General features: G+C 44.8%; 1 protein-coding gene across 1 annotated transcript in view; it reads left to right on the plus strand.

Annotated features, from left to right (window-relative positions):
• Positions 1-27,837, plus strand: part of LOC126195022 (uncharacterized) — a 1,313,800-nt gene that overhangs the window by 556,489 nt on the left and 729,474 nt on the right. The window contains exon 2 of the mRNA XM_049933457.1: positions 1,096-1,304. Within this exon, the coding sequence (XP_049789414.1) occupies positions 1,096-1,304 (209 nt within the window). The remainder of the gene's footprint in view (positions 1-1,095; positions 1,305-27,837) is intronic.

Here is a 27,837-nt window from a genome sequence, read left to right on the forward strand (position 1 = left end):
TGTTTGGCATTTACCGGCGTGATGTGTGGCTTCTGAGCTGCCGCTAAACCATGAAATACAAGTTTTCTCACCTCTTGCCTAACTGTCATAGTGATTGCAGTGGATCCTGATGCAGTTTGGAATTCCTGTGCGAAGGTCTGAATAGATATCTGCCTATTACACATTACGACCCTCTTCAACTGTCGGCAGTCGGTCAGTCAAGAAACGAGGTCGGCCTGTACGCTTTTGTGCTGTGCGTGTCCATTCACGTTTCTAGTTCACTATCACATCGGAAACAGTGGGCCTAGGGATGTTTAGGAGTTTGGAAGTCTCGTGTATAGACGTATTACACAAGTGACACCCAATCACCTGACCACGTTCGAATTCCGTGAGTTCCGCGGAGTGCCCAATTCTGCTTTCTAATGACTACTGGGGACGCTGATGTGGAGTAGCTGGCAGTAGATGGCAGCACGATGCACCTATTATGAAAAACGTTTGTTATTGAGCGCGTCGGGACACTTTTGATCACATAATGTAGAAACCGGATTATTACGTAGAGACTTGGCTGAGCGACATTGATCTCGGACATAGATAAATTTCTGACAGCGGCAGTGTAAGGGAACAAAATGGTTCAAATGGCTCTGAGCAGTTTGAGACTTAACTTCTGAGGTCATCAGTCCCGTAGAACTTTGAACTACTTAAACCTAACTAACCTAAGGACATCACACACGTCCATGCCCGAGGCAGGATTCAAACTTGCGACTGCAGCGGTCGCGCGGTTCCAGATGTAGCGCCTAGAACCGCTCGGCCACCTCGGCCGGCCTGTAAGGGAACACTTGGGGGGGGTGCCTGCGCCGACTATTCGTTGCTGAGTCTGCGCCGACTCTTTACTTGTCGTGCCGTCGTGTTCTACCAACTTTTGCACGAGACCTCGTTCTGTGGCCAACGAGACGCGTTCTTGCTTCCCTCGTTACTTTGAGAATTCTTCCCAGTACCCTCCCTTTACATTTTTACTGCCCTCCTGCACGACTACCTGCCCCTGGCGGTAGGTGTTCCCCCTCGGTACCTGTGTCTTTCTCCCGTTCGCACAGTAAGGCCGCTCTGTTGGTGTTCCAGGGGTGGCGTGCCTGAAGGACGTGCGCCTGCGCGTGGAGCCGGCAGCCGTGCAGCGCGGGAAGCCCGCCTCGCTGCTGTGCGAGTACGACCTGGAGGGCGCGCCGCTCTACTCCGTCAAGTGGTACCGCGGACAGCTCGAGTTCTACCGCTACTCTCCCAGCGAGACGCCCGTCTGCAAGATCTTCCCCTTCCCCGGCATCGACGTCGACGTGAGTCTTCAGCACACATACGCACTATCACCTCTTTGCTTTCTACACTACTGGCCATTAAAATTGCTACACCAAGAAGAAATGTAGTTGACAAACGGGTATTCATCGGACGAATATACTATACTAGGACTGACATGTGATTACATTTTCAAGCAATTTGGGTGCATAGATCCTGAGAAATCAGTACTCAGAACAACCACCTCTGGCCATAATAACAGCCTTGATACGCCTGGGCATTGAGTCAAACAGTGCTTGGATGGCGTGTACAGGAACAGCTGCCCATGCAGCTTCAACACGATACCACAGTTCATCAAGAGTAGTATCTGACGTATTGTGAGGAGCCAGTTGCTCGGCCACCATTGACCAGACGTTTTCAATTGGTGAGAGATCTGGAGAGTGTGCTGGCCATTTTCTGTAACCGGAAAGGCCCGTACAGGACCTGCAACACGCGGTCGTGCATTATCCTGCTGAAATGTAGGGTTTCGTTGGGATAGAATGAAGGGTAGAACCACGGGTCGTAACACTTCTGAAATGTAACGTCCACTTTTCAAAGTACCGTCAATGCGAACAAGAGGTGACCGAGACGTGTAACCAATGGCACCCCATACCATCACGCCGGGTGATACGCCAGTACGGCGATGACGAATACACGCTGCCAATGTGCGTTCACCGCGATGTCACCAAACACGGATGCGACCATCATGATGCTGTAAACAGAACCTGGATTCAGCCGAAAATATTACGTTTTGCCATTCGTGCAGCCAGGTTTGTCGTTCAGTAGACCATCGCAGGCGCTCCTGTCTGTGATGCAGCGTGAATGGTAACCGCAACCATGGTCTCCGAGCTGATAGTCCATGCTGCTGCAAACGTCGTCGAACTGTTCGTGCAGATGGTTGTTGTATTGCAAACGTCCACATCTGTTGACTCAGTGATCGAGATGTGGCTGCACGATCCGTTACAGCCATGCGGAAAAGATGCCTGTCATCTCGACTGCTAGTGACACGAGGCCGTTGGGATTCAGCACGGCGTTCCCTATTGCCCTCCTGAACCCACCGATTCCATATTCTGCTAAAAGTCATTGGATCTCGACCAACGCGAGCAGCAATGTCGCGACACGATAAACCGCAATCGCGATAGGTTACAATCCGACCTTTATCAAAGTCGTAAACGTGATGCTACGCATTTATCCTCCTTACACGAGGCATGACAACAACATTTTACCAGGCAACGCCGATCAACTGCTGTTTTTGTATGAGATATCAGTTGGAAACTTTCCTCATGTCAGCACGTTGTAGGTGTTCCCACCGGCGCTAACCTTGTGTGAATGCTGTGAAAAACTAATCATTTCCATATCACAGCATCTTCTTCCTGTCGGTTAAATTTCGCGTCTGTAGCGCGTCATCTTCGTGGCGTAGCACTTTTAATGGCCAGTAGTGTAGTTTTGGCTACCAGTCTCTCCAAATGACTAGAATACAGTGTGAACATTAATAAAACCAACAAACTGCAGTGACAGACTTCTGACAGGAAATGATGGAAATGGAAGAACAAAAGGTTGTATCAACGTGTGTCCGGAAATGGCGATGACGAATGGAAGTTCCTCTGACTAAGTGCTGTGTGTTCCTTGACTGTAGCAGGCTGTGTGATCGGCGCAGCGTAAGCAGCAGAATGATCCGATATTCATGTCTGGAATAAAAAACTAAACTCCTCCGGAACAGTCCATGAAGGCCCAACGGTACCGAAATGCCGCCTCATCATCCTCACAAGGGAACATCCCCATCGCACCCCCTTCAGATTTAGTTATAAGTTGGCACAGTGGATAGGCCTTGAAAAACTGAACACAGATCAATCGAGAAAACAGGAAGAAGTTGTGTGGAACTATGAAAAATCAAGCAAAATACAAAAACTGGGTCGTCCATGCGTAAGATAGGCAATATTAAGGGCAATATGAGGCGAGGAGCGCCGTGGTCCCGTGGATAGCGTGAACAGCTGCGGAACGAGAGGTCCTTGGTTCAAATCTGCCCTCGACTGCTTTCTTTATTTTCGCAAAGTTATGAGCTGTCCGTTCGTTCATTGACGTCTCTGTTCACTGTAATAAGTTTAGTGTCTGTGTTTTGCGACCGCACCGCAAAACCGTGTGATTAGTTACGAAAGGACGTGCCTCTCCAATGGGAACCGAAAACATTTGATCGCAAGGTCATAAGTCAACCGATTCCTCCACAGGAAAACACGTCTGATATTTTGTATACTACACTGGTGACAGCATGTGCGTCACATGACAGGAATATGTTGTCGACCCACCTAACTAGTACACTTGGCGAATGGGTGAAAAGATTCTTCTACCTTGCCCGATTTAGGTTTTCTTGTGGATGTAATAATCACTCCAAAAAAAGTGATGAAAACATAAGAGTTTTTCACATAAACTGAATATAAAAAGTAAAATTTTCGGTCGAGGGAAGATTTGAACTGAAGACCTCTCGTTCTGCAGCTGTTCGCACTAACCACGGAACCACGGCGCTCCTCGTCTCGTATTGCCCTTAATATTGCCTATACTACACATGGACGACCCAGTTTGTATATTTTGCTTATTTTTTCATAGTTCCACACAACTTCTTCCTGTTTTCTCGATCGATCTGTGTTCAGTTTTTCACGGCCTATCCACTGTGCCAACTTATAACTAAATCTGAGGGGGTTGCGATGGGGATGTTCCCTTGTCAGTGCATAGGCGTCACTGGATACGGATAAGGAGGGGCACACCGCCCTCCCGGCCGTATGTCAGTTTCTGAGACCGAAGCCGCTATTTCTCAATCAAGTAACTGCTCAGTTTGCCTCATAAGGGGTCAGTGCACTCCGCTTGCCACCAGCGCTCGGCAGACTGGGTGCTCCTGCATCCAAGTGCTATCCCAGCCCGACAGCGCGAAACTTCGGTGATCTGACGGGAACCGGTGTTACCATTGCGCAAGGCCGTTGGCATGTCTAGAACAGGACTTGATACTTTTATAAAATATAGGAAATCCGATACATCGATATATATAAGAAACTTTAACGGCCTTCGATATGTCGAAAAAAGTATCGATGTACCGACGAAAAAGATATCGACGTAGCGGCCTATAAAAATATCGGCTGCAGACTGTAAATAAACTGCCGGTTGTAGAGCTGTATATTTAATTATTGATTTTTTTATAAGTTATACTGTTCACGAACATGCAAGCAGCCTGATTAGCCCACGTAGAGCTTGAATAGAGACGATGCTCGTTTACGCTTGGCGATAAGCACTTTGCTAACATTGGTAACTGCATGTAAGTGGTATAGTAAAATGTGTCCGATGGGTCTGTCGGTCGTTATCGTCGCATATCGGATTTGTCAGGTACACTTCACGTCGACTTCTATGTATTTTTCATTTCTTGCAACCGCCAGTGACGTACCTGTTGTAGTGTCAAAATTGCGTGTTAAAGTTAAACGGTGCAGTTTTTGTTGGTATCGAAGAGCGCCGATTACGTCATCATTTCCCCTCACACGTCTCCGCCCACCACAAAGACCAATATTGTCGTTTAGATTGGTGTTGATCATTTTCCACAACTGTTTTTGAAGAATAGCGATGTGAAGGAATAGATTTTTTCCCTTATGAGGCTGGTGCGCTATTTGTTCATATTGGGAATCTTTTTATTCCATTAACACCGTCCCCACCTAGTGAAATCGGGCTTCTTTTTGTGACACCTGTTCTTGCTTAACACAATCAAAGAGAAAGACTGGATGTGATGAAAGCTCATAAAGTAGTAAGACTCCTACACACAAACTGAAAGTGAAATTATGTTCTACTGCAGTTTAGAAAGAAGAATTTCAAATACTTACCGAAAATCGCAAAAATAGAAAAATGAAATAAAAATAACGGTGCTCGGTACTGCCATTTCGATATCGATATATCGGTGAAAAGATATCGTCGTAGGCCGTCATTCTCTGGAGAATACATCGATATATCGATACTTTATCAACAGCCCTAGTCGACAACAGACCGAGATAGCGTTTGTCTACGGCCAAGAAGATGGAAACGGTCGAGAGGCAGAACCGAATCCTCGAAATTTGGTGTACGCGCAGTCCATCGCCTCCAAGCGCCTTGTCTGTCGGAAAGGTGCCTTAATCACACAAACGCCAAAAAGGGCTTGAAATGTTGTGTGATGTGGTTGTTGTGGGTGAGGGTACTTGTTTTAGTATAGGTGTGCTGCCTCTTGACTGTTCCCATATACAAACCCCCTCCCGGCTTGTCCGCGACATAAATATCAGACCATTGTGCTGCTTACAGTATTCTGTATCAATCGTAATGCGTGCAGCAGACAACGAATACACGGAACGTGGTCAGAAGAACTTTCATTCCTATGCGCCATCTACTGCGGCAACGATGCATTTCTAAACATGTGTTCATAGGCCCCTTTTTGTTCTCCATTCCCGTCAGGAATCCGTCTCAGCTGTTTGCCGGCTTTATTAATGTTCACCCTGAAGAGAAAAGTGGCATCAGACTCCGTAAACAGAGAATTCTTCTAGTTTTGTATCATGTAGCATTGTGAGATATAGGAGGTATCAAAAGCTAAGCGGAGTTTTAAAGTTGGCGTTTAAGAAGTAGTTCATGCAAGAGAATGGTATAAACGTACCGTTTTTTGTGACCATTACACAAACTTTCGTCAGGACGACATAGCGATAACCATGTTGGTGCAGAGAAACAACTGACAGAGTAGAAAGCAAATAATTCGCCAGGTCCTGATGGAATCCCAATTTGGTTTTAGAAAGAGTACACTACAGCACTGGCCCTTTATTTAGCTGCATTTATCTAGAATCTCTCGCCGAGAGCAAAGACCTAAGCGACTAGGAGAAAGCGCAGGTTACTTCTACATATGAGGAATAGAAAAAAATGGACCTGCAAAATTACAGAGAATATCCGTAACGTCGGTTTGAATCAGGATCCTTGAACATATTCTCAGTTTCAATATAATTAATTTCCTTGAGGCGGAAAGCTCCTGTCCACAAATCAGAACGACTTTAGAAAGCACCGCTAGCTTGAATCTCAGCGTGCCTTGTCCTTACATGAGTTTCTGCGAACCATGGATGAAGGAGAACAGGCTGATACCACATTTTTGGATATCTGTAAAGCATTTGACACGGTCACACACTCCCGACTGTTAAGGAAGATACAAGTATAGGGAATAGTTTTCCAGCTAAGTGACAGAACCCAGTACGTTGTCCTCGACGCCGTGTGTTCATCAGAGACGAGAGTATCGTCAGGACAGCCCCAGACGAGTGTGATAGGACCGCCGGTATATTCTGTACATATAAATGACCTGGCAGACAATGCAAACAGAAGTCTGCCGCTGTTTGCTGATCTCGCTGTGGAGTATCTGAAGGTGTCGTCGTTCAGTGACTATAGGAGTTTACAACATGAGTCAGACAAAATTTCTAGTTGGTGTTATGAATAGCACTAACTCTAAATGTAGAAAAGTGTAGGTTAATGGAGACGAGTGTGGAAACTAACCCATAATGTTCGAGTACAGCCTTAGTAGTGTGCCGCTTGACATTGTCACATCGATTAAATACCGAGGTGGGACCTTCCAAAGCAATATAAAATAGAATGAGCATGTATGGTTTGTAGTAGGGAATGCAAGTGGTCGACTACGGCTTGTTGGGAGAAATTTAGGAAAGAGTGGGTCACTGTTAAGTAGTGTTAGGGATTAAAGGTCGGATTAAAGGAAGACATGGAAGCAATTCAGAGGCGGGTTGCTGGATTTGTTGCCGGTGGGTTCGAACAACACGCAAGTATCATGGAGACGTTTCGGGAACTCAAACGGGATCCACTGGAGAGAAGGAGCACTACTGAAAAATAATTAGAGAACTGCCATTTGAGGATAACTGAAGAACGATTCTACTGTCGTCAACGCATATTTCGCTTAAGGACAATGAAGATAACATTAGAGAGATTAGGACTCGTACGGAATCATATAGATAGTCATTATATCTCGCTGTACCTGCGAGTGGAACAGGAATGGAAGTGACTAGTAATGGGGCAGGGTACCCTCCGCCACGCACCACAGACGGGCTTGCGGATTATGGCATCACATAGCACAGATCTGATACTCTTACGACATGCGCTTCTATTGAAACCACACAAATACGAGTTCACTCCTAAAGGGTGGCGTGGCGTCTTACGGAAACTGGAAAAATCTTAGTTCCTTTACACAGACTGAGTCATAAGCGAAGAATAATAATTCGTGCACCACTTGCTGCTACAAACAATAAGCCGAACACTGTTTCAGACTTGGAAATTTTGTTCACAAAATGAAAAGGATTGCCGTTTAATGAGACAGTGAACAAGCTCAAGAACAGGACACGTTACTCCTACACGGATGCATTGAAGACACACAAAAATCCAGATTTGTATCAGCCAGTAATGTTATGAAATGGAAAAAGCTGATTTAATCAAACATGCTATCATATAAGAGAATATGGAGAGTGTAATGTATTGTGCCACATGAAGATGGAGCAATAAATGAAAAGCGCGGCTTATGGTTTAATGTTGTGTGGCTAGGGCCTCCCGTCGGATAGACCGGTAGCCTGTTGCAAGTCTTTAGAGTTGACGCAACTTTGGCGACTTGCGCTTCGATGGGGATGACATCATGATGATGATGGCTTAATGATAAACGCTGTTTACAGCACAGGAGATTGGTGTTGTCTTTTAACTCTTTCGGTCTAGCCGATGCAGTTGTACAGGCTCAAAAATTTGCTTTACATTTCACGATTTCATGTTAAAAACAGTATTTTTTTGTAGAGTGCTGTTGAACCATAGCACACCTGAAATTAAAAGTGTCTTTAAAAAGGAGCTACATTCCCTTTGTTCTATCAGCCACCGCATAACGCAGCGCAAGTGTTACCGACACGTTGTGGCCGAGCGGTTCTAGGCACTTCAGTCCGGAGCCGCGCGCTTGCTATGGTCGCAGGTTCGAATCTGCCTCGGGCATGGATGTGTGTATTGTCCTTAGGTTACTTAGGTTTAAGTAGTTCTACGTCTAGAGGACTGATGACCTTAGATTTTAAGTCCCATAGTGCTTAGAGCTATTTGAACCATTTTGTTACCGGCAAAATAGAGGCGTACATTAAGTGTACGTATCGCATAGCGTCAACAGTATTGTCTAGTCCACTGTGTCATCTCCCTACAGCAATGTGTTTTCAGTCTCGGGCAGGTATTTCCAGTCGTTCGTATGCAAGTTTTGCAGACGGATTAGGTGAGAATATATATATATATATATATATATATATATATATATATATATACATATATATATATATATGCCCGATTGACAGACAATTCAACAACAGCGACATTAATCATCCTTTTCCGGGAATGCGGATCAGTTAGAGACGAAGAGGGAAATGGGTCTGGCTGAAGTGGGAGACGTGACGCTACTTCTGCCTTCACAACTTCTACGAGGCTAACTGTCGACGTGAATATCATGTTGGTAGTGAATAGGAACTGAAGATCTCACAAAAAGTAAAGTGTGTAGCGTACTGCACACTGTTCCGGTCATTTGTTGACATCCAAGGAATCGCGGATCTTCAAATGGTTCAAATGGCTCTGACCACTATGGGACTTAACATATGAGGTCATCAAGTCGCCTAGAACTTAGAACTACTTAAAACTAACTAACCTAAGGACATCACACACATCCATGCCTGAGGCAGAGTTCGAACCTGCGAACGTAGCGGTCACACGATTCCAGACTGAAGCGGTTAGAAACGCTCGGCCACACTGGCCGGCAATAGCGGATCTGCACAGTGTTTTATTCACTGATAATTCGTGGTTTCAACGTAGAGGGTACGTGAATAAACAAAAGATCTGAATTTTATCAACAGAGAATTTACATGTGCTTCATGAAATTATGTTGCACGTCAGGGAACCAGAATGTGGTGTGCCGTACCGCGGTCGTCGTGTATTACAATTACAATGAAATCATTAGACAGTTTATTTCACTTCTTCAGACAGATGATTGTTGGCTGCAGCAGGACGAGTCCACAAACCACTGGTACAATGAAACTGATCATTTCTTAAGTGAATGTAACCCATGTCGAACATCTGTAAAGAATTATGGCCCCAGCGTTTCCCGAATTAATAACTCTAGAGTTTCCTTCTTCCCTCAGAAAAAATTCCATAAAAATTAGCAACACACACCGGCCCAACGGAAGATAGGCATATCAACAATATGTCCTTCACAAGGTGACCTCATATATGATAAACTGAACAGGGTGACCATTCTGAGTGTATGTTGTAAACAATGTGTGTCCTGTTATGAAACATGGACTTGATTGCATTCAGATGCGTGTGGCTTTTCCATCACCGTGTAGCTCAGTAAGTGACACTATTGACTGGACTGGACAGTTCATACACAATGGTAGCTGGTGCATGCTAAGCGTTGTGCATTGTGTGCAACCGTGTATGGAGTGTGAACCCCATGTCCTTAGGAAGCTGCTACGTGGGTGACGGGTGAAACCATTGTTTTGAGTCATGAGTCTTCTGATTGGTTTGATGCTGCCCACCACGAATTACTTTCTTGTGCCAATCTCTTCGTCTCAGAGTAGTACTTAAAACTTTCGTCCAGAGTTATTAGATGAATGTCTTCCAATCTCTGTCTTCCTCTACAGATTTTGCCCTCTACAGCTCCTTCTAATACCCTCGAAGTCATTCCCTGATGTCTTAATAAATGCCTTATCATCTTGTCCTTTCTCCTTATGAGTGTTTCCCACATATTCCTTTCCTGTGTGCAGAACCTTCTCATTCATTACCTTATCAGCCCACCTAATTTTCAACATTCACTTGTAAAATCCTTCGATCCGCTTCTGTTCCGGTTTTCCCACAGTCCGTATGTCACTACCGTACAATGCTATGCTCCAAACACACACTCTCAGAAATTTCTTCCTCAAATTAGGGCCTTTGTTTGATACTAGTAGGCTTCTCTTGGCCGGGAATACCCTTTTTGCCATTACTAGTCTGCTTTTGATGTCCTCCTTGCTCCGTCCGTCATTGTTATCTTGCTGCTTTGGTAGTAGAATCCCTTAACTTCATTTACTTCGTGTCCATCAATCCTGATGTTAAGTTTCACGCTGTTCTCATTTCTGCTACTTCTCATTACTTTCGTCTTTCTTCGATTTACTCTCAATCCATATCCTGTACTCATTAGACAGTAGAAACCACTTGCAATGTGCAACATTTTTCTGAGTGTGTCAGTTACAGAGTAAAAGAATGTAGCATGTCAGATTTGATTCTCATTAAGAGAATGTTAATTTTTTGTGACAATGCGCATTAATTTCCAATCAATAGTACACAGCCAGACTATTTGAATAATTGCTGGCCTCAACGAACGCATGCCTGTCGTCGAAAATGTATATTTTGTGGCAATATACATTCTCATTCCTTAAAAAATTACCCAAGTCTTTTAGTGATATAGTCCTTCAAGTTGTTTCCTGCCTCCGACGTCATGATGAACAATGGCCCTCCATGACCTAAAGGATGTTGCTTTGGTCCTTATTTATTACAGCGCCACACGTGCTTTCTTAGGTTTTTTCTATTCCTCTACGTTTTCTAGTTACTTCTCTTCCGACCATTGAAGCTTTTCTTTAGTCTTCTGTTCTCGCGATATACCCAAGGTAACCTAATTTCATCTGCATTACTTTGGCTTTTGCAAATATTCTTAGTTTTATTTTTTCCAAGATTGTATCTTTTTCCTCTTCCTGTCCATGAAGTCCTGAAGAGCCTTCTAAAAAACTCACATTTAAAGTTAATCGATTTTCTTGCGATCCACTTTTTTCGTCCTCACGTGTACAACAATATGGGACAGAAGAGAGTTTCAGACATTTGTATTTTGATCAGTACTGATAATTTCCTTCCCTTTCGCATCTTGCTTAATTTAATCGTAGCGGATTTTCCAAATTGTTATTTCCTCACGGCTGGAGCTGATTTTTGCTACCATAGGTTCTAAAAACATATGTATATTGACGTGCTCTACGATTTCTCCGTAATTGACAACATTTTTCTGTATTTCTAATATCAAAATATTTCTTTCAAATTAAGACCTACATTCTTTTCGTACTTCTATACGTGTTGTATCGTCTGCATGTCCTAACTTTTTGCTCCCCAATATAAAGTTTTTCCCGTAAAATATGTTTTACCTGCAGTCAACATACAAATTTAATCTCTGTTCTACTCCTTTCCATACGCCGAAAGTTTCTGCATATTATTCCCGTTTTTTTTTCTTTCTTTTTGTTGCTTCTCCACTTTTGTGCAGACTCGTGCATGGTGCTCTGATATTCTAATAAAATATTTTTTTGTAAAGTCAAACTTTAACCAGCAATTCTTCTCAGATAATTGAATTTTCGCTTTTCCTTGTTTCTGGACCACATAATAAATCGGTAAATCCTCTGAACACACTGAAAAATCTACAACTATTCCATTTACTGTTAACGTATTTTTCAGTTATGTTGATAGTTAGCAGGGAATATTTTGTTTCACACACCATGGAATGTGCAAAGTGAAGATTTGGGTGCTTTACTGGAGACACCCTTGTCTCTTCACCGCTAGATGTGCAACACTAAGCCTTAAAATACCTGAATTTCGTTGTGCCATTCTATCTCGAAAGTCCTCTTCGATAGAGAAAAATGGTACACTGTCAGGAACAGACCAAAAATTATTCAGATGTTTTCCGTTAACACGCGCTGATTCTGCAGTTTACCGCTTTAAGGATCTGAAAACATCCCCCAGGACAACTGGAAATACTTTTGGTGATATGCAGTCTCCTTCACTCATTCCAATTTTCACTTTAAATTTAGGAGAATTGCAGTGACCTTTGGAGAAATGAGAGGCTCCTTTAAGAATCTGAAGACTTCAAACGACAGGCTCTTGTAATCAAAGATGGCGAGGCTTAATGGTGTACCGAAAAAACGGAGGGTTCATGTAAGGGAAAGAAGAGAAAATTACAGAAAGAGAGGAGGAACTAAATCGGTATGAAATAGGAGATACGATATTGGGAGAAGTACTTGACACAACTCTGAAAGACCGAAGATTAGAAAAGTGCCCTGGAGTATACGAGATTCCCTTGGAATTATTGAGATACTTGGAAGGACCAGCTAAGCACAACTATTCCGCACTGTAGGGAAGACTAGGGCAATATCGACGACTTAATATTTTTCTCATTTTGTTTTGGAATCCGTCACTTTCACGTAACAATTCATGACATCCTGTGTGACTCAGAATTGTTAGGCACCTAGTTCTACCAGGAAAGTCCAAAGTATGTCAGTGTACCTTCGACACTCTATGAACATTTTATCAAAATTACAACCTGTCTTCATTGCTCTTGCTACCGACACACGAACAGGGTAATACCAACAGTATGAAATGGTAACGGAATAAAATTCATATTCTAAGAAAGTAACACATTTTGTTATCTTAACATGTATCAAAAAACGAACATAGCATGGTTTCGAAAATCATGTTGAAGTTGGAAAAAGAAATTCAATTTCACTGAAACGTAGAACTCTGTTGATACTTGTTGCTGCTGGTTTCCTTAAGCATACTTTAGGATTTTTCTTTTTAAAACCTGAAACTCAGTCTTACCGAGCAGTTTTTGTAATTTTATTGAAATTGTGCTCAAAGCCTAGTTTCTCGGTAAGCACACACACAATTTGTATTATCTCAACCTGGGAAATGTCATGGAGCAACTGTGACAATGTTGTCGCATGGCTGACTAACTGTTGTTGTTTTTCAAGAAAAAAATAGATCTCCCCAAGGAAAGTTTTTGTTGTCTGAATTTGATTTCAATTGAGCGTAAAGTGTAATTTTTGATACGTTCAGCTTAATTTCGTGCGCTGTTCAGAGATCATCCTAACATCAGTTTCTTCGGCGCATTTAACAACCTTTCTTTTCTTTTTTTGGTCCTTGATATCTAAAACTAGACTGAGGACCTTACATAATGCTAAACAACTTCTTTCTGATATACTTATATGCATACGGTGTATGTTCTTTCGTACATGTCCGAAAGAACAGACACCATATCCATAAAAGTATATAGTTCTAGCAATAGCGGCCATGACCTTCCTCTTCTGTGCGGATGCACACGTATTACCCAAACTCTTACGGGACTTGGTAGGAATGTCTTCCACGAGTAATGAGTGTGTTGGGTAGGGACACTACGAGTGTATTGTGTGGACATATAAGGCGAGAATGTGGGTCTCGCTGGAGGCGTGCGCGAGATAGTCCCTGCAGTTCTATCCTGTGTTTCCTCGGTGGCTCAGATGCATGTTACGCAAAGTTCTACGTTCGCTTCCGGATTGTTCTTGTATTTTTCAGTGTGTTCGGTCAGAGGGTTTAGCTACCCTCTGTAATAAAAAACTGAGGGAACGGATCAACGAACAACCTGAACGAGTGTCATCGGACGTTCGCCATGAAAAAAATTCTACGAACAATATAGAACAAAATCAGATTAAAAAAAGGATGGATAGAACGTCTGCCATGTAAGCAGGAGATCCCGATCGGGGCACATATTTTCACCTGTCCCCGTTGATATATATCAACGCCCGTCACCAGCTGAAGGTATTAACATATAATTCTAACTTCTTTCTGAAGTTTAGAGCAGAGTGGATATTGACACAATGTAAACATTTTCGCACTTACGTCTGCCGAAATTACCCCACTCAGAAATCATGATGGAGACCATAATTTAATGGCTTTGCTAACGTTCGAAATGTTACAAAACATATGCTAAAAATTCACTAGAAAACATAATAATTACCTACATTGTAATTATTACCATTAAAAATATTCATACGCATACCTCTGTTTAAGCATAAACCAAAACTGAAGTCAAAATTCAACAGAAATTATTTTTTAACGCCACAGTAGGTCCACCGTTTGAAGAACTCGCCGCCTCTGAACCCTGCTCGGCGTCATCCGTTATGCTGCAGAACTCTCTCCCACTGACTGCAGCGGTGCCCCGCCGAGGTGTGAGTAAACGACGGTATGTCTGTAGTCCCGCATCTACCCTAAGCAAGACATTTTAGGCAGGGAAATACTTATGCTTTGAAATGTCGTACTGTAGTAAAAACAATGTTGCTAATAAGATGGGTAAGTTGAATAAATAATGGGGAGGTACCGAATCCGAAATGACAGAAAGAAATTTGTGGCACAATTTGGCTCAACGAAGGGAGCAATTGACAGTACACATCACGAGACATCAGGGAATGGTCAGTATGATTTGGAGAAGAGGAGGAGTTACTGTAGACGGAAACAAAGGCTTTAGTATAGTCAGCAGATTGAAATGGATGTAGGTAAAAATAGATATCTAGAGATGAAGAGACTTTTGGAAGACAGAGCAGCATGGAGAGATGCGTGAAACCAGTCTGCGGACTAAAGACTACAGCACAACACAATGTCGAAGAGTACGGAATTTGTAGTACGTGCACACATTGAGGTGACAAAAGTCATGGGACGGCGATATGGACATATACAGATGGCAGCAGCATCGCAGATGCAAGGTATAAAAGGGCAGTACATTGGCGGAGCTGTCATTTGTATTCAGGTGAGTCATATGAAAGGGTTTCCGACGTGACTACGGCTGCCGCACGGGATTTAACAGACTCTGAACGCGGAGTGATAGTTGGAATTGGGGATCAGGGTCGAAGGAAAGCAAAATTAGACGAACAAATGTACACCGACCAATATGCCGGAAATCAACGACAGAGAAGAATACACCAGTGGAGCCGACGGGAGAAAAGGACACTGAAGATCTCGGAAGAAGAGCGGGAGAGAAGAAGAGAAAGAATGAAGGGGTTCTGGGAGAAGAAGAGGAAAATGCAATCCACGAAGGGACTACCCGTAGTCCTACAGAGACCGTAACGCAAGAAAAGGAAGAATAAGAAGAAGAAGAGTTACCTCTTACCACGGACGACGCAGTAGCTGACTGATTTCACCTAACGTCTGAGAGTCGTTGGCGTAGATTGTTGGTGCTAACAGACAAGCAACACTGAGTGAAACAACAGCAGAAATCAATGCGAACGGACGACGAACGGACACACCAGGGCATTGCGGATAAATATAGCGTTAATGGGCTATGGCAGAAGCCGACCGCCGCGAGTGTCTTTGCTGCGACATCGACTGCAGGTCCCCCGCTGCGTTCATGACCATATCGCTTGGACCCGGACGACTGGAAAACCGTGGCCTCGTCAGGTGAGTCCCGGTTTCAGTTGGTAAGAGCTGATGATAGGGCCCGAGTGCGGCGCAGACCCTCCAGGAAGTCGTGGACCTACGTAATCAACAATGCGTTGTGCAAGTTGACGATGGCTCCCTAATGGTGTGGGCAGTCTTTCCGTAGAACGATGCTCCGGTCCGATCGGAACGGTCATTGACTGGAAATGCTAAAGTTCGACTACTGGAGACCATTTTCAGCCATTCGTGGACTTCATGTTCCCAGGTATGCCATGACTTTTGTCATCTCAGTGTATCTGTTCTTCCGTGTAGTAATATCTGTGGAATCAATACGGTCTTTCATAAGGATTGTTTTTTATCGCAGTGAAACGTATGCATACATTTTCTTAATGTGTAAATTTATTCAAATTTGTTTGCTCGCAAACGTACGACTCCTTATACACTGGTTTTCAAAATTAAAACTACAAACGGAATTTTTGCAAGGTTGCGTTTATTTTTCCTCAGAACTCCGTAAACAGGCGATAGTAATGTAGAAACAAAGTAAAGAATACATAATTTTAACAACTGTAACAAGCTGAACAGTAGACAAAAATAGTCTTCGGTTTTTCCAACTTAATGGATACACACCCACATTCCGACAATTGGTTAATGTGCTCAGTGTGGGGTGTCACCAACTATCACACCAATACATGCCTGACAACGACGGGGCGTTCAGTGAATGATGTCATCAATCTCATGTTAAGGCCATAACGCCCACTCTTCCTGCAAAGCAGGTCGCAAGTCTTGAAGAGTGGTTGGTAGCTGTTGACGTGATGCAACCTGTCGGCCTAGTGCATCACAGACACGCTCTGTGGAATTCCAATCGGAAGTGCGAGCACGGCCACAGTATGAGTGCAATATCTTCAGTTTACAAGAAAACATTAACCACGTGTGCTCTACGAGATCTAGCATTGTCATCCATTAGTACGAAATCTTGGCCCACAACACCTCGCAACAATCGCATATGAGTTCTCAAGATGTAACAATAGCGGGCAGCAGTTAACCCTTGCCGATTCACCCGTACAACTTCATGAAGAGAGATTCGAGTGGTCAACATATTCCCTGCCCCACCCGACCACGGATCCTCCCCCATATCGGTCTCTTTCTGCTGTGTATGGGTCCTGAAATCGTGTTCCTCGTGTCCTCCAGATGCGAATCCGTCGAGATTCACTCTCCAGACCAAATCGGGACTCATCCGTGAAAAGAAGATTGGCCCACCGTTCGACCGTCCAGGAGGTATGTTGACGGCTCCACGCTAGACGTTCCCTTCCGTGAAGACGCGTCAGAGGTACGCATACAGCAGGTCTCCGACAATAAAGGCCACTCTGCCGCAGCCTTCTGGACACCGTTTGCTCCGATACAACGCGTCCAGTGGATGCTGCGAGGTCAGATACCAGTTTTCGCGCAGTACGTCGTGCCCTTGCAGCCAAACAACGGCGCTCTCTTTCTTATGTCACACGTGGTCGGCACTGCTCTGGTCTTCGGAATAGAGTTTCGGTCTCTATAAACTGTCAAAATGGTTCAAATGGCTCTGAGCACTATGGGACCTAGCATCTGAGGTCATCAGTCTCCTAGACTTAGAACTACCTAAACCTAACTAACCTAAGGGCATCACACACATCCATGCCCGAGGCAGGATTCGAACCTGCGACCGTAGCAGCAGCGCGATTCCGGACTGAAGCGCCTAGAACCGCTCGGCCACAATGGTCGGCTATAAACTGTCGGCGCAGCCGAGATGCAACAGAAGGATTCACATTAAGCCATTGGACCACATCAGTTTCCGACCGTCCAGCTTCCATTCTTCTTACTGCCCTGCATTGCAGAAAGACTGGTAGGCGTCTTGTCTGCCATACTCCATCGTCTGTGACTGTGCACACAGCGACTGCGGATGTGGGACTACCCGGCAGTCACTACTCTGTTTGACAGGTGCCCTGTTGTCATCGTTGCCGTAGTTGTCCGCTGACCGAAATGCCATCTTCCGTCCAAAACACCGTCGTACGGACACCTTTTGACAGTGTGTACGATTATATTGTAAATCACACGCCCAATGAATCAAACACTCGACGGGAAATAGCAGGTTGTTGCTTTAATTTTGGACACCAGTGCAGTTGAGTACTACTGAACATTCGAAATCCAGCACATTTACTTACTTAACGTTCATTTCGTTTCATCAGAATTTCAGTTGAACCAACTGTTTTCCCGGTAATTACTTCAGTATCCCTAAAACGTGTTTGAGTAATCGTTTACGGCAGCCATGTATTCCGGTTGGTTTCCTCGGTACTGAATGCGAAATCGTGCCCAGCTCTGCCGCGCCGTTGGAACCCGGCACACGTCACGCGTAGCTGCGAAACGTGCGGCACGCACGGCGCTCTCCTTTGAAACAAAATCTGCGCCAGCCAGCCCTGTGAGCGGGCCCCGCCTGATACCGTATGCATTGGTGCGTCCTGACTCTCGGCGCTGTTTGCAGCGGCCTTGATTGTTGCGTCTGTCAGCTCTGACACGCACTGAGTTGCGCCACTAGACGCTGTGGCGGGTCGGAGTGCATAGGCTCCGTTTCTGGTGCCATCTGAATTAAACCGGAAACAGACATTTGTGTCCGTAATTCGCTTTATTTCTGTGGAAAAGTAATGGAACATATTAAAAATAATGTAATCAGTTGTAAGCTGTTTACATGGTTAATCTTGAGTCCACAGCTCACTGAATCTCTCACACAAGGCATGTTATACATAACAGGTAAGTTGATATGAATGATTAAAGACAGCGTGTCTAGATCACATTCACTTGTTTTTCCCTCAGCGCTTATCTCTTCTCTGCCACAAACGCGAACATAATCCTGTAATGTTTGTTTAATGAGATGCATTAGGCCCACGTATATCCTTGGGGGGGGGGGGGGGGGGGAGGGGCGAGCAAATAGCGAGGTCATCGGTCCTTCGGATTAGGGAAGGATGGGAAAGGAAGTCAGCCGTGTCCTTTCAAAGGAACTATGCCGCCATTTGCCTGAGGAGATTTAGGAACGCCACGGAAAATCTAAATAATGATGGCCGGACGCGGGTTTGAACCGTCGTCCTCCCGAATGCGAGTGCAGTGTACTAACCACTGCAGCACCTTGCTCGATAAGAGGGTGACTCGAAACTCGGTTAACATCTGAAAATTCAGTACTTTATGAAATAATGCAGGTAGAGAGATAAAAATTGACACAAATGCTTGAGGTGAAAGGGGGTTTTAACGAAATCAGAAAAATGTGCACAAAATGAACAACAGATGGTACTTCATGTGATACAAAAGCAGTAATGAGGATAACTCCTGATGTTTAACAAAGACGATATTCTCTATAATAAACCTTCAACTAGCCGGTTGTCATTCATCAACAATACCTGAAATCGAGGTACAGTATTGTGAACTGTAACCTACAGCATATCAGTAGATATAGTGAGGAGCCGATGTCGATTGCTGTAAGAAAATGAAACTCCTACAGCTCTCCTTGAGATCTTATTTATTGTGTAGCTACCAGTATAAAGTAAATAAGATCATATGACAGCTATAGGCGTTTCACTTTCTTACTGTAGTGAACGGCTGTGGTTCCCAAGACCTCCAGTCAAAACGATGGACACATGAAAACATGTTGTCGGATGTTGTGCTTTAGCATCCGAAATGAGGTCGGACGGTTGTGGTAGATTTGCGACTTCATGTAACCCAACACGCACTGAGATTTGGGGCCCTAACAGGCCAATCATCACGGAAGTGACGGCTCAGCTCACTATCCTCAACAAACGAAGTGCAAAAGTGATCTTTTACATGTATACCAATATATGGTGGAGCGTCATCCTGCCCAAAAGTCGTACCTTCCAGCTGATGTTTATCAGCCAGGCTGATCTGATCTGTGACATATCCGCGTACCTCGCACCCATGAGGCTGACAATTTGAAAAGCAGTACCCCGCATTTCGTCGGAGACAGGAGGCCCGATCTCGATTAATATGGTAAAGAGACACCTCACCGTGACCTTCTCGTCATACAGTGGGTCACCAAGACAGTTAGAGGATTTTCGGTAGCCCAAATACTGCAATTATCGGTGTTTTCAGACCGTCGAAGTGTGAAACGGGCCACGAAAAGTTACACGTCATCTTCATCGGTTTTTCAAATGCTCTCCAGGAATGCTCTACGCATCACAAAATCGGTAACTAACGCTTCATTTGATGCTGGGTTTCGCACGTATGCCACTGGAGGGTACGCCTTGTAAGTAGGCTGTTTATGTTTTCTTATTGGCAACGTTACGTAGCACTCTGTATGAAAATCACTGGCTGTGCTGTGTGCAGTCTGTGGCTAGTTTGCATTGTTGTCTGCCATTGTAGTGTTGGGCAGCTGGATGTGAACAGCGCGTAGCGTTGTGCAGTTGGAGGTGAGCCGCCAGCAGTGGTGGATGTGGGGAGAGAGATGGCGGAGTTTTGAAATTTGTAAGAGTGGATGTCATGAACTGCTATGTATATTATGAGTTTTCAACACTATTAAGGTAAATACATTGTTTGTTCTCTATTAAAATCTTTCATTTGCTAACTATGCCTGTCAGTAGTTTGTGCCTTCCGTAGTTTGAATCTTTTATTTAGCTGGCAGTAGTGGCGCTCGCTGTATTGCAGTAGTTCGAGTAACGAAGATTTTTGTGAGGTAAGTGATTTGTGAAAGGTATAGGTTAATGTTAGTCAGGGCCATTCTTTTGTAGGGATTATGGAAAGTCAGATTCCGTTGCGCTAAAAATATTGTGTGTCAGTTTAAGCACAGTCTTGTATAATTGTTCAAAAGGGGACGTTTCAGCCTTAGCGATCTTCGAACAGTACTACATGGAATGCCGATGTGATGTGCGACTTCACAAGCAGTGACTTCACTATGGGGAGGTCGATCCGCTAAAGTCTCCATTTCTTCCTGAACTCCCGAGCAGCAGCAGCAGCAGCATATGTCCGGTTGCCCTGCACAGTCGGTTCAACCCATTGGGTTCGAATTCTATCATCACTTTCTTCACAGTGACACTTGCCATATGACTTTTAATGGTTAGAATATCCTTCTTACGGAGGTAGGAACATAAATCTGCAGTAGAGGATTCTCCATTGTGACAGTAAAGCTTCGTTAACAGTGAGTTTTCTGGCAGAGTCAACGAGCAGCGATTTGTGGCGCGTCTGATTCCCTCTTTTTTTACACGATTCTCATGCGGCGTCTCTGACGTGTTACTGTCCAGCGCCATCTGTTGGTCGGTTTTTGCACCCGTTTTTGGTTTCAATAAAACCCCACGTCATTTTAAGCCTGTGTGTCTCTACCTACTATATTATTTCGTAAATTGATGCATTTTCAAGTGTTAACAGGCTTTTGGGTCACGCTGTACACCCACGGATATTCTACCAACTAAAGAAATTAATAAGGGTTCCACTATGAAATTTTCACTCAGCAGCGGAGTGTGCGCTGATATGGAACTTCCTGGCTGACCGAGACTCGAACCCGGGACCGTACCCTTTCCTCGGCAAGTGCTGTACCAACTGAGTTACCGAAGCACGACTCACTACCCGTCGCCACAGCTTCAGTTGTGCCAGTATCTCGTCTCCTATCTTCCAAACTTCACAGAATCTCTTCTGCGAACCTTGCAGAACTAGCACTCTTTGAAGAAAGGGTACTGCGGAGACATGGCTTAGCCACGGCCTGGGGGATGGTTTCAGAATTAACAACTGTTTCGCAATGCGGCTGTCAGTTGATCTTGTGATATGATATACGAGCGAAACCATCTCCCCTTGTTTATTTTAATACAACACGCTTTATAAATCTCTATACTTCGTTCATCTTAGGAATAAACCAGATGTAAACACAAACAAATGCGATGATTGGTCAGCAGCTGTAGCTCTCGTACGCTGATGTTGTTCATGACTCGGAACTAGGTCCAGATTATGTATAAGATTTCTTATTACTATTTCACTGTAAATGAAACTTTTAGACATTCTGATGTATTAACAACCACCAAAAATTTTGTTAATCATGCACTACTTTAGCTACGCAATGTTTATTTCAAAAATCGTGTACGGTCGCCGTCTCTTTAAACGCTACTTGTGCTCTGATTGTCTTGCTGTACATACGTACCTTGAAAATGGATGACACTGCTTCCTGATCCGTAGTCAAACACGACTGTGGAACACCATTAATGGCGTAAACAAGTTGTTTTTAATGTTTTTTACAAGATCATAGAGAAAACGAAGCTTTGACGTTTTTCGATAAACACTGAGTAATAAGAATAAATAGATGTATTTTATTTATGTGCGTAGCGTAATTGGTAGTACCGTAGACCGAAAATCGTGTGTGCTAGTGGGCGAACGCACGAACGGGGTTAATGTGTTTTTTAAAACATCTTATGCAGCCGGTTGGCTGACTACTATATTTTATATAATTGCATACGCAGTTGCTGAGCTCACAGCCACAAAATGTTTAAAATATCAAGAGAAATAATCACTAAAGACTGTGAATGGCTAGCATGTACCCATATAAATATAATTTTTATTTATTTGTTTCTGTTGTATTGCAGAAGTGTTCTAAGCTTGTTGTGTTGACACGTTGCAAATCATCATGTTTATGGTTAATTTGATCTATGGAACAAAGAACTAACAATAATGAAATTTCCTGGATGGAGCAATATGTAAAATGAGGGAAAAGAGTATTAGTCCAGGTAGGACATTTTTATGATCTGGGATCACGTTTAGTGCGACCTTTGCTCTTTCCTCCGTAAACTCAACATCTACTCCCAAGTCCGCTTCACCTGATCCTTCTCAGTTCATCGTGCCACCTTTCTAGGTGTCGATCTCCAAATCTCGGATGTATCTATAAATGTGTCCGTCCAGACAAGCACACCAGCCACAGACAGTACCCTCACTTTGACCCCTGCCATCCATTCCACGTCAAGAAGTCTCTTACTTGCAGCCTCACCATCCTTGAACGCCGCATCCGCAGTGCAAAGCAGGAGTTGTAGGAATATACCGATACTTACCAGAGCCTTTGCTGACATGCAGTACCCTATCCAGCTCCCGTGCCATCTGCTTCTCTGACGCCAGTAAACCAAGCAACAACCAGCACTCCTGTAAATCCCGTGACTTGTAAAAAAAAGCTCAGTCACAGCTTCCACCATACCTTTGACTACCACTTGTCGTGTCCTGAGATGAAGGATACACCTACATCTACATCTACATCCATACTCCGCAAGCAACCTGACGGTGTGTGGCGGAGGGTGCCTTGAATACCTCTATCGCTTCTCCCTTCTATTCCAGTCTCGTATTGTTCGTGGAAAGAAAGATTGTCGGTCTGCCTCTGTGTGGGCTCTAGTCTCTCTGATTTTATCCTCATGGTCTCTTCGCGAGATATACGTAGGAGGGAGCAATATACTGCTTGACTCCTCGGTGAAGGTATGTTCTCGAAACGTCAACAAAAGCCCGTACCCAGGTACTGAGCGTCCGTATCCAAAATCCTACTCAGATCCCCCAAAGTAGTGTTCCACCTCCTATCCAACGTACAGAATATCTTTGTTCATCTATTTTCCTATCGTACTGCTAATCCTGCACCTAACGGGTTGTTCAGTTGGGGTCGGCCCTGTTACAGGGCCTGACCCATACATCCACCAACCACTTCCTGCCGCGATCCATCACTAGCATCCCTACTCAATGAAGGGCAAGGTCAAGAGTGAAAACAACCCTGTTATACATCAGCTATGCTGCAGTTGCTGTACGGCATAAACATGAACACCAAGTTGCCGAACATGCTGCACGCCACAACCCCAAATGATTTCAACAGTCGCTTCCTAAGCAGGCCATTTGCATACGACCTTCCAGCATAAGTGTCTCTGAACTACCCAGATTGGAATTGTCTCTCCAACACATCCTGCGCTCTCTCCGTCCGTGTGCCCTAAGAATCTGCTCACCTATTCAGACTGCCTCGCCTCTCCTTCCACACCACTCCTTTTCCTTCTATATCATGCGCTGCATTCTCCCGTCAGTTCTCCTCATGCTCCCCCTCCCACACAGGTGGTTATCCTCCTTCTCCCTCTCCTTCTTCGTCTCTCCCCTTCTCTCTCTCTCTCTATCTATCTCTCTCTCTCTCCCTCTACCTCTCTCTTTCCCTCTTCCTCTCTCCCTTCCTTCCTCTCCTTTCCCCCCTTTCAATCCCCCCTTCCTTCCCTACACCCTTTTCCACCCCATAGACTCCTCCTCATCTATTTCTGTCCCTGTCTCTCCCTCTTTCTCTCCCTTTCTTCCTGTCCTCTTTTCAAACCCTCTCACTTGTCTGTGCCCTCTTCATCTGCTACTTTCTCTACTTTTCCACCACAGTTCCCTCCCTCTCCCTCCTACTACATATGTCCGAACTCTTGCCTGAACAACAGTAATAAACTAAAACCGACGTTTCAGCCGAACTGCAAGGGCCTTTTTCAGGGCACGTCTGGTTTTGCATGGGGATAGGTGCTTCTATTTATTACAGACTATCGATGACTGACGTCACTGTTGTAAAACTTTTAATTGGCCCTCTAATATGAATGGCTAGTCATGACGTAAGGGAAGATGGAAGGAAAGAGGCTATTCGTGGATGTCCATGTCGTAAACGATTGGTAGCTGTCGGCCAATCAGCGTTCGGCTTCTGGTCGGTAAGTTATCCTCTGGTGTGCGCGGAAGTGGACTGACAGTTTCTCAACAGCTGCTTGTGCAGAGCCGACCGTTTAGGCCGAGCGGTTCTAGGCGCTACAGTCTGGAGCTGCGCGACCGCTACGGTCTCAGTTTCGAATCCTGCCTCGGGCATAGATGTGTGTGATGTCCTTAAGTGAGTTAGGTTTAAGTAGTTCTAAGTTCTAGGGGACTGATGACCTCATCAGTCAAGTTCCATAGTGCTCAGAGCCATTTGAACCTTTTTTGTTTGTGCAGATACGTCCGTGTCCCATGTAGCTTCTGCCCCGCGACCGCTCACGGCGCGTTGGACTGGGATGGCCAGCAGCCAGGACGCCGGGAGTTTGTAACCATCTTCTCTGTTGATGTTGTCGAGCTGCTCAATAATTTCGATCGCCTCCAGCATTTTGCGTTCTCGTATCCACGGTTTTTTCGCCAGTTCTCTGGCTTCCTGGAACTTCATAGGTTTTTCACAGTCACGGCGGTGTTCCGCTGTCGCCGATTTATTATGTTGTAATCGTACATAGCTTTCGTGTTCTGCTACACGTAAGCTGACAGGTCCCTCTGTTTCTCCTATGTAGGCAGCTCCGCATTCACAGGGTAGCTCGCAAACACCTGCAGTGTTAAGATTGTTGACTACATCCTTGGTGGAACCTATTATTTCGTAGATCCTGTGACTGCTTCGAAAAATCGGTTTGAAACCTCATCGGCGGAGGACGTTACCAAGCCGTTCACTGACGCCTTTTACATATGGTAAGTGTACCAGTGGAAGCTTCTCATCTTTGCCTTCTTCTCGTGTTCTGCTCCCTTTGGTTTTAGCTACCTTTCTTATGATGTTGTCATCATAGCCGTTGGCACGAAACGTGTGTTGTAGCCCTTTAATTCTTCTTTGATCTTATTTTCATCGCTTATCCGGTAGGCTCGGGCAGTTAACGTATGCAGAACAGAATACTTTTGAGCTGGGTGGTGGTGGCTCTCTGCGCGCAGGTGCCGATTACGAGGTTTGTCCGGAAAATACGTATAAAAGTTGAATAATAACGTTATTTTACACTATTCAGATATTACAATATGGTCTCCTTCAAAGTACTCGCCCTGAGAAGCGATACACTTCTGCCAACGCCGTTTACACTGTTGATAACATTGCTGAAAGTCTTCAGTTGTCATGTTCTTCAGTAGCCGTGCGTTTTCGCCTTGATGGCTTCCACATCAGCCAAGTGCCGCCCCCGAAGCACCATTTTGCATTTCGGGAACATGAAGAAGTCAAACGGGGATAAATCGGGTGAATAAGGCGGGTGGTCTGTCAAGGTGATTGAGCTTCGGGCCAAAAACCCGCGCACAACGAGCGACGTGTGAGCGGGCACACTGTCGTGATGAAGGATCCACCTGCCCCCTTTTGCCAACTCCGGTCCAACTCGGAGCACCCGAACTCTGAGACGTGTCAGAATTTCAGCGTGAAAATTTCCGTTCACTCTCAGGCCGGGAGGGACAAATTCCTTGCCGGCAGCGGTGATCTAGCTGTTCTAGTTGCTCAGTCCTGAACCGCGCGACTGCTACGGTCGCTGGTTCGAATCCTGCCTCGGGCATGGATGTGTGTGATGTCCTTAGGTTAGTTAGGTTTAAGTCGTTCTAAGTTCTAGGGGACTAATGAGCAGAGATGTTAAGTCCCATAGTGCTCAGAGCCATTTGAACCATTTGACAAATTCCTTGTGAACAATGCCCTTAGAATCAAAGAAAACAATCAACATTGTCTTCACATAGGAGCTTGATTTTTGCGACTTTTTTGTTCTCGGTTCTTCTGCTAGTTTCCATTCCTTGCTTTGAGATTTGAGCTCCACATCGAATTCGTAAAACCGGGACTCGTCTCCAGTGATGACTCGGTTGAGAAAGTCCCCTCGTTCCTCTGCTTCCAACCAATCCTCACAGCACTCGACCCTCTTTGCTTTCTGTTCTGGCGTCAAGAGCTTCGGTACGATTTTCGCACACAATTTCTTCATGTCAAGTTTTTGTGTCAGGATTTCGTGAACGATTGTTTTGGGGATTGACAGCTCGTCAGCAATCATTCTGACTGTCAATCTACGGTCTTTAAGAACACAAGCCGGAATTCGTTCAACATTTGCATCGGAACTCGATGTCGACGGTCGTCCTGGGCAAGGGTCATCGTTCACTTCTTCTCGGCCATCCCGGAACCTTTTTAACCACTTGTTCACGGTTGGTTACTTCAGAGAATTGTCTCCGCAAACATGTTTCAAACACTCAAAAATCTCACGGCCATTCTTGCCTAGCTTTGCAAGAAACTCGATGTTGACGCGCTGTTCCTCAATCAGAGAGAGCTCCATGCCGACGGCAGGTGAAAAAGGGTGACTGTCAACAAGCTGCCGCACACTCCCACCTTCACGCAGAGTGCTCTGACTCGAACTGAGCGTTGATGGGATTGATTACAGCAGTAGTCCCAACTGGCGGTGACTGCAACTTGTAACATAAAGACATTATTCAACTTTCATACGTTTTTTCCGGACAAACCTCCTAGTGTGCGTTGGTTTCCGGTACACTTTGTGTCCCAGTGTACCTTCGGCAGCTCTGTATACTTCCACACCGTTTCGGCCGAAACGTCGGTTTTAGTTTATTATTGTTGCTAGTTTTTAGCAATGACGCGGCGTAATACCCAGAAGAATTTCAATCACTATTTTCAGAGTAGTTTAGAACACACACAAGATTGGAAAACAAAGGTTATTTCATCATTTTTGTAAGAACTGAAGAGTTGGCTGTCGCTGAGGTTCTCCAGAGTTCGCGCTAGTTGCAAGAACTCACGTCCCTGCGGCGCACGCCGGCTCCAGGCAAACGCGCGAGGCAGTCAGCTGGAATCATCTGCAGCCAGCCAGCACTGCCCCGCTGTAACTGCCGCGGGCAGCGGAAGCGCGCCACGCGGAGCTGCTGAATGGCGGTCGTACGTGCATTCCCGCCCAGCCCACCGTCTCCGCGAATATTTATGTTTTATGCTAAGTCCGCTCTGTTGTTAGGGCGTTACGGTTTATGTCCATGAACTTTTGAATGCATAATATACGTCCAAGAGAGCAGTAAAAGTATTCTGCGAGGGCGGCGGGAGCCGTTTTCGCGAACGTATCCGCAAAGCAGGGGGGATTGCCGGTGAAATATAACCGGCACCCAGCCCGGGGCGTGAAGCACTCTCAGACCTTACTAACAAGGGCGCCGAGCCGTTACGTCTTCTGCGTGCGCGGCGCTGATTTTCCACCGCAATTTGCTGTATGGATTCAGGCTGAAACCTTTCTTGACATCAAGCGAAAATAATATTCTCAATATCCTCGGGGGAAGAAAAGAAACTAATGATGCCCTTTGGATGTGTCTCACGTATGTTAAAGAGGTGCAGTTCCAAAACGCTTGTTAATTTGCATCAAAAAATATTCCATATTAGAGATTAGGTAGTCAACCTCTCTCAACAATCTGTCCAACTATTTATTGGTCATCCTGCATTTATGCTTCACTCTGGTTAGCTAGCGATGGTTATTGATTTGTAAACCACGTTGATGCTTTTGTACCCCATATTCTTAATCTTACAATTCACGTAGACTGTCATAAACTTTC

This window comes from Schistocerca nitens, chromosome 7 (assembly GCF_023898315.1).
Source record: "Schistocerca nitens isolate TAMUIC-IGC-003100 chromosome 7, iqSchNite1.1, whole genome shotgun sequence".
NCBI lineage: Eukaryota > Metazoa > Arthropoda > Insecta > Orthoptera > Acrididae > Schistocerca > Schistocerca nitens.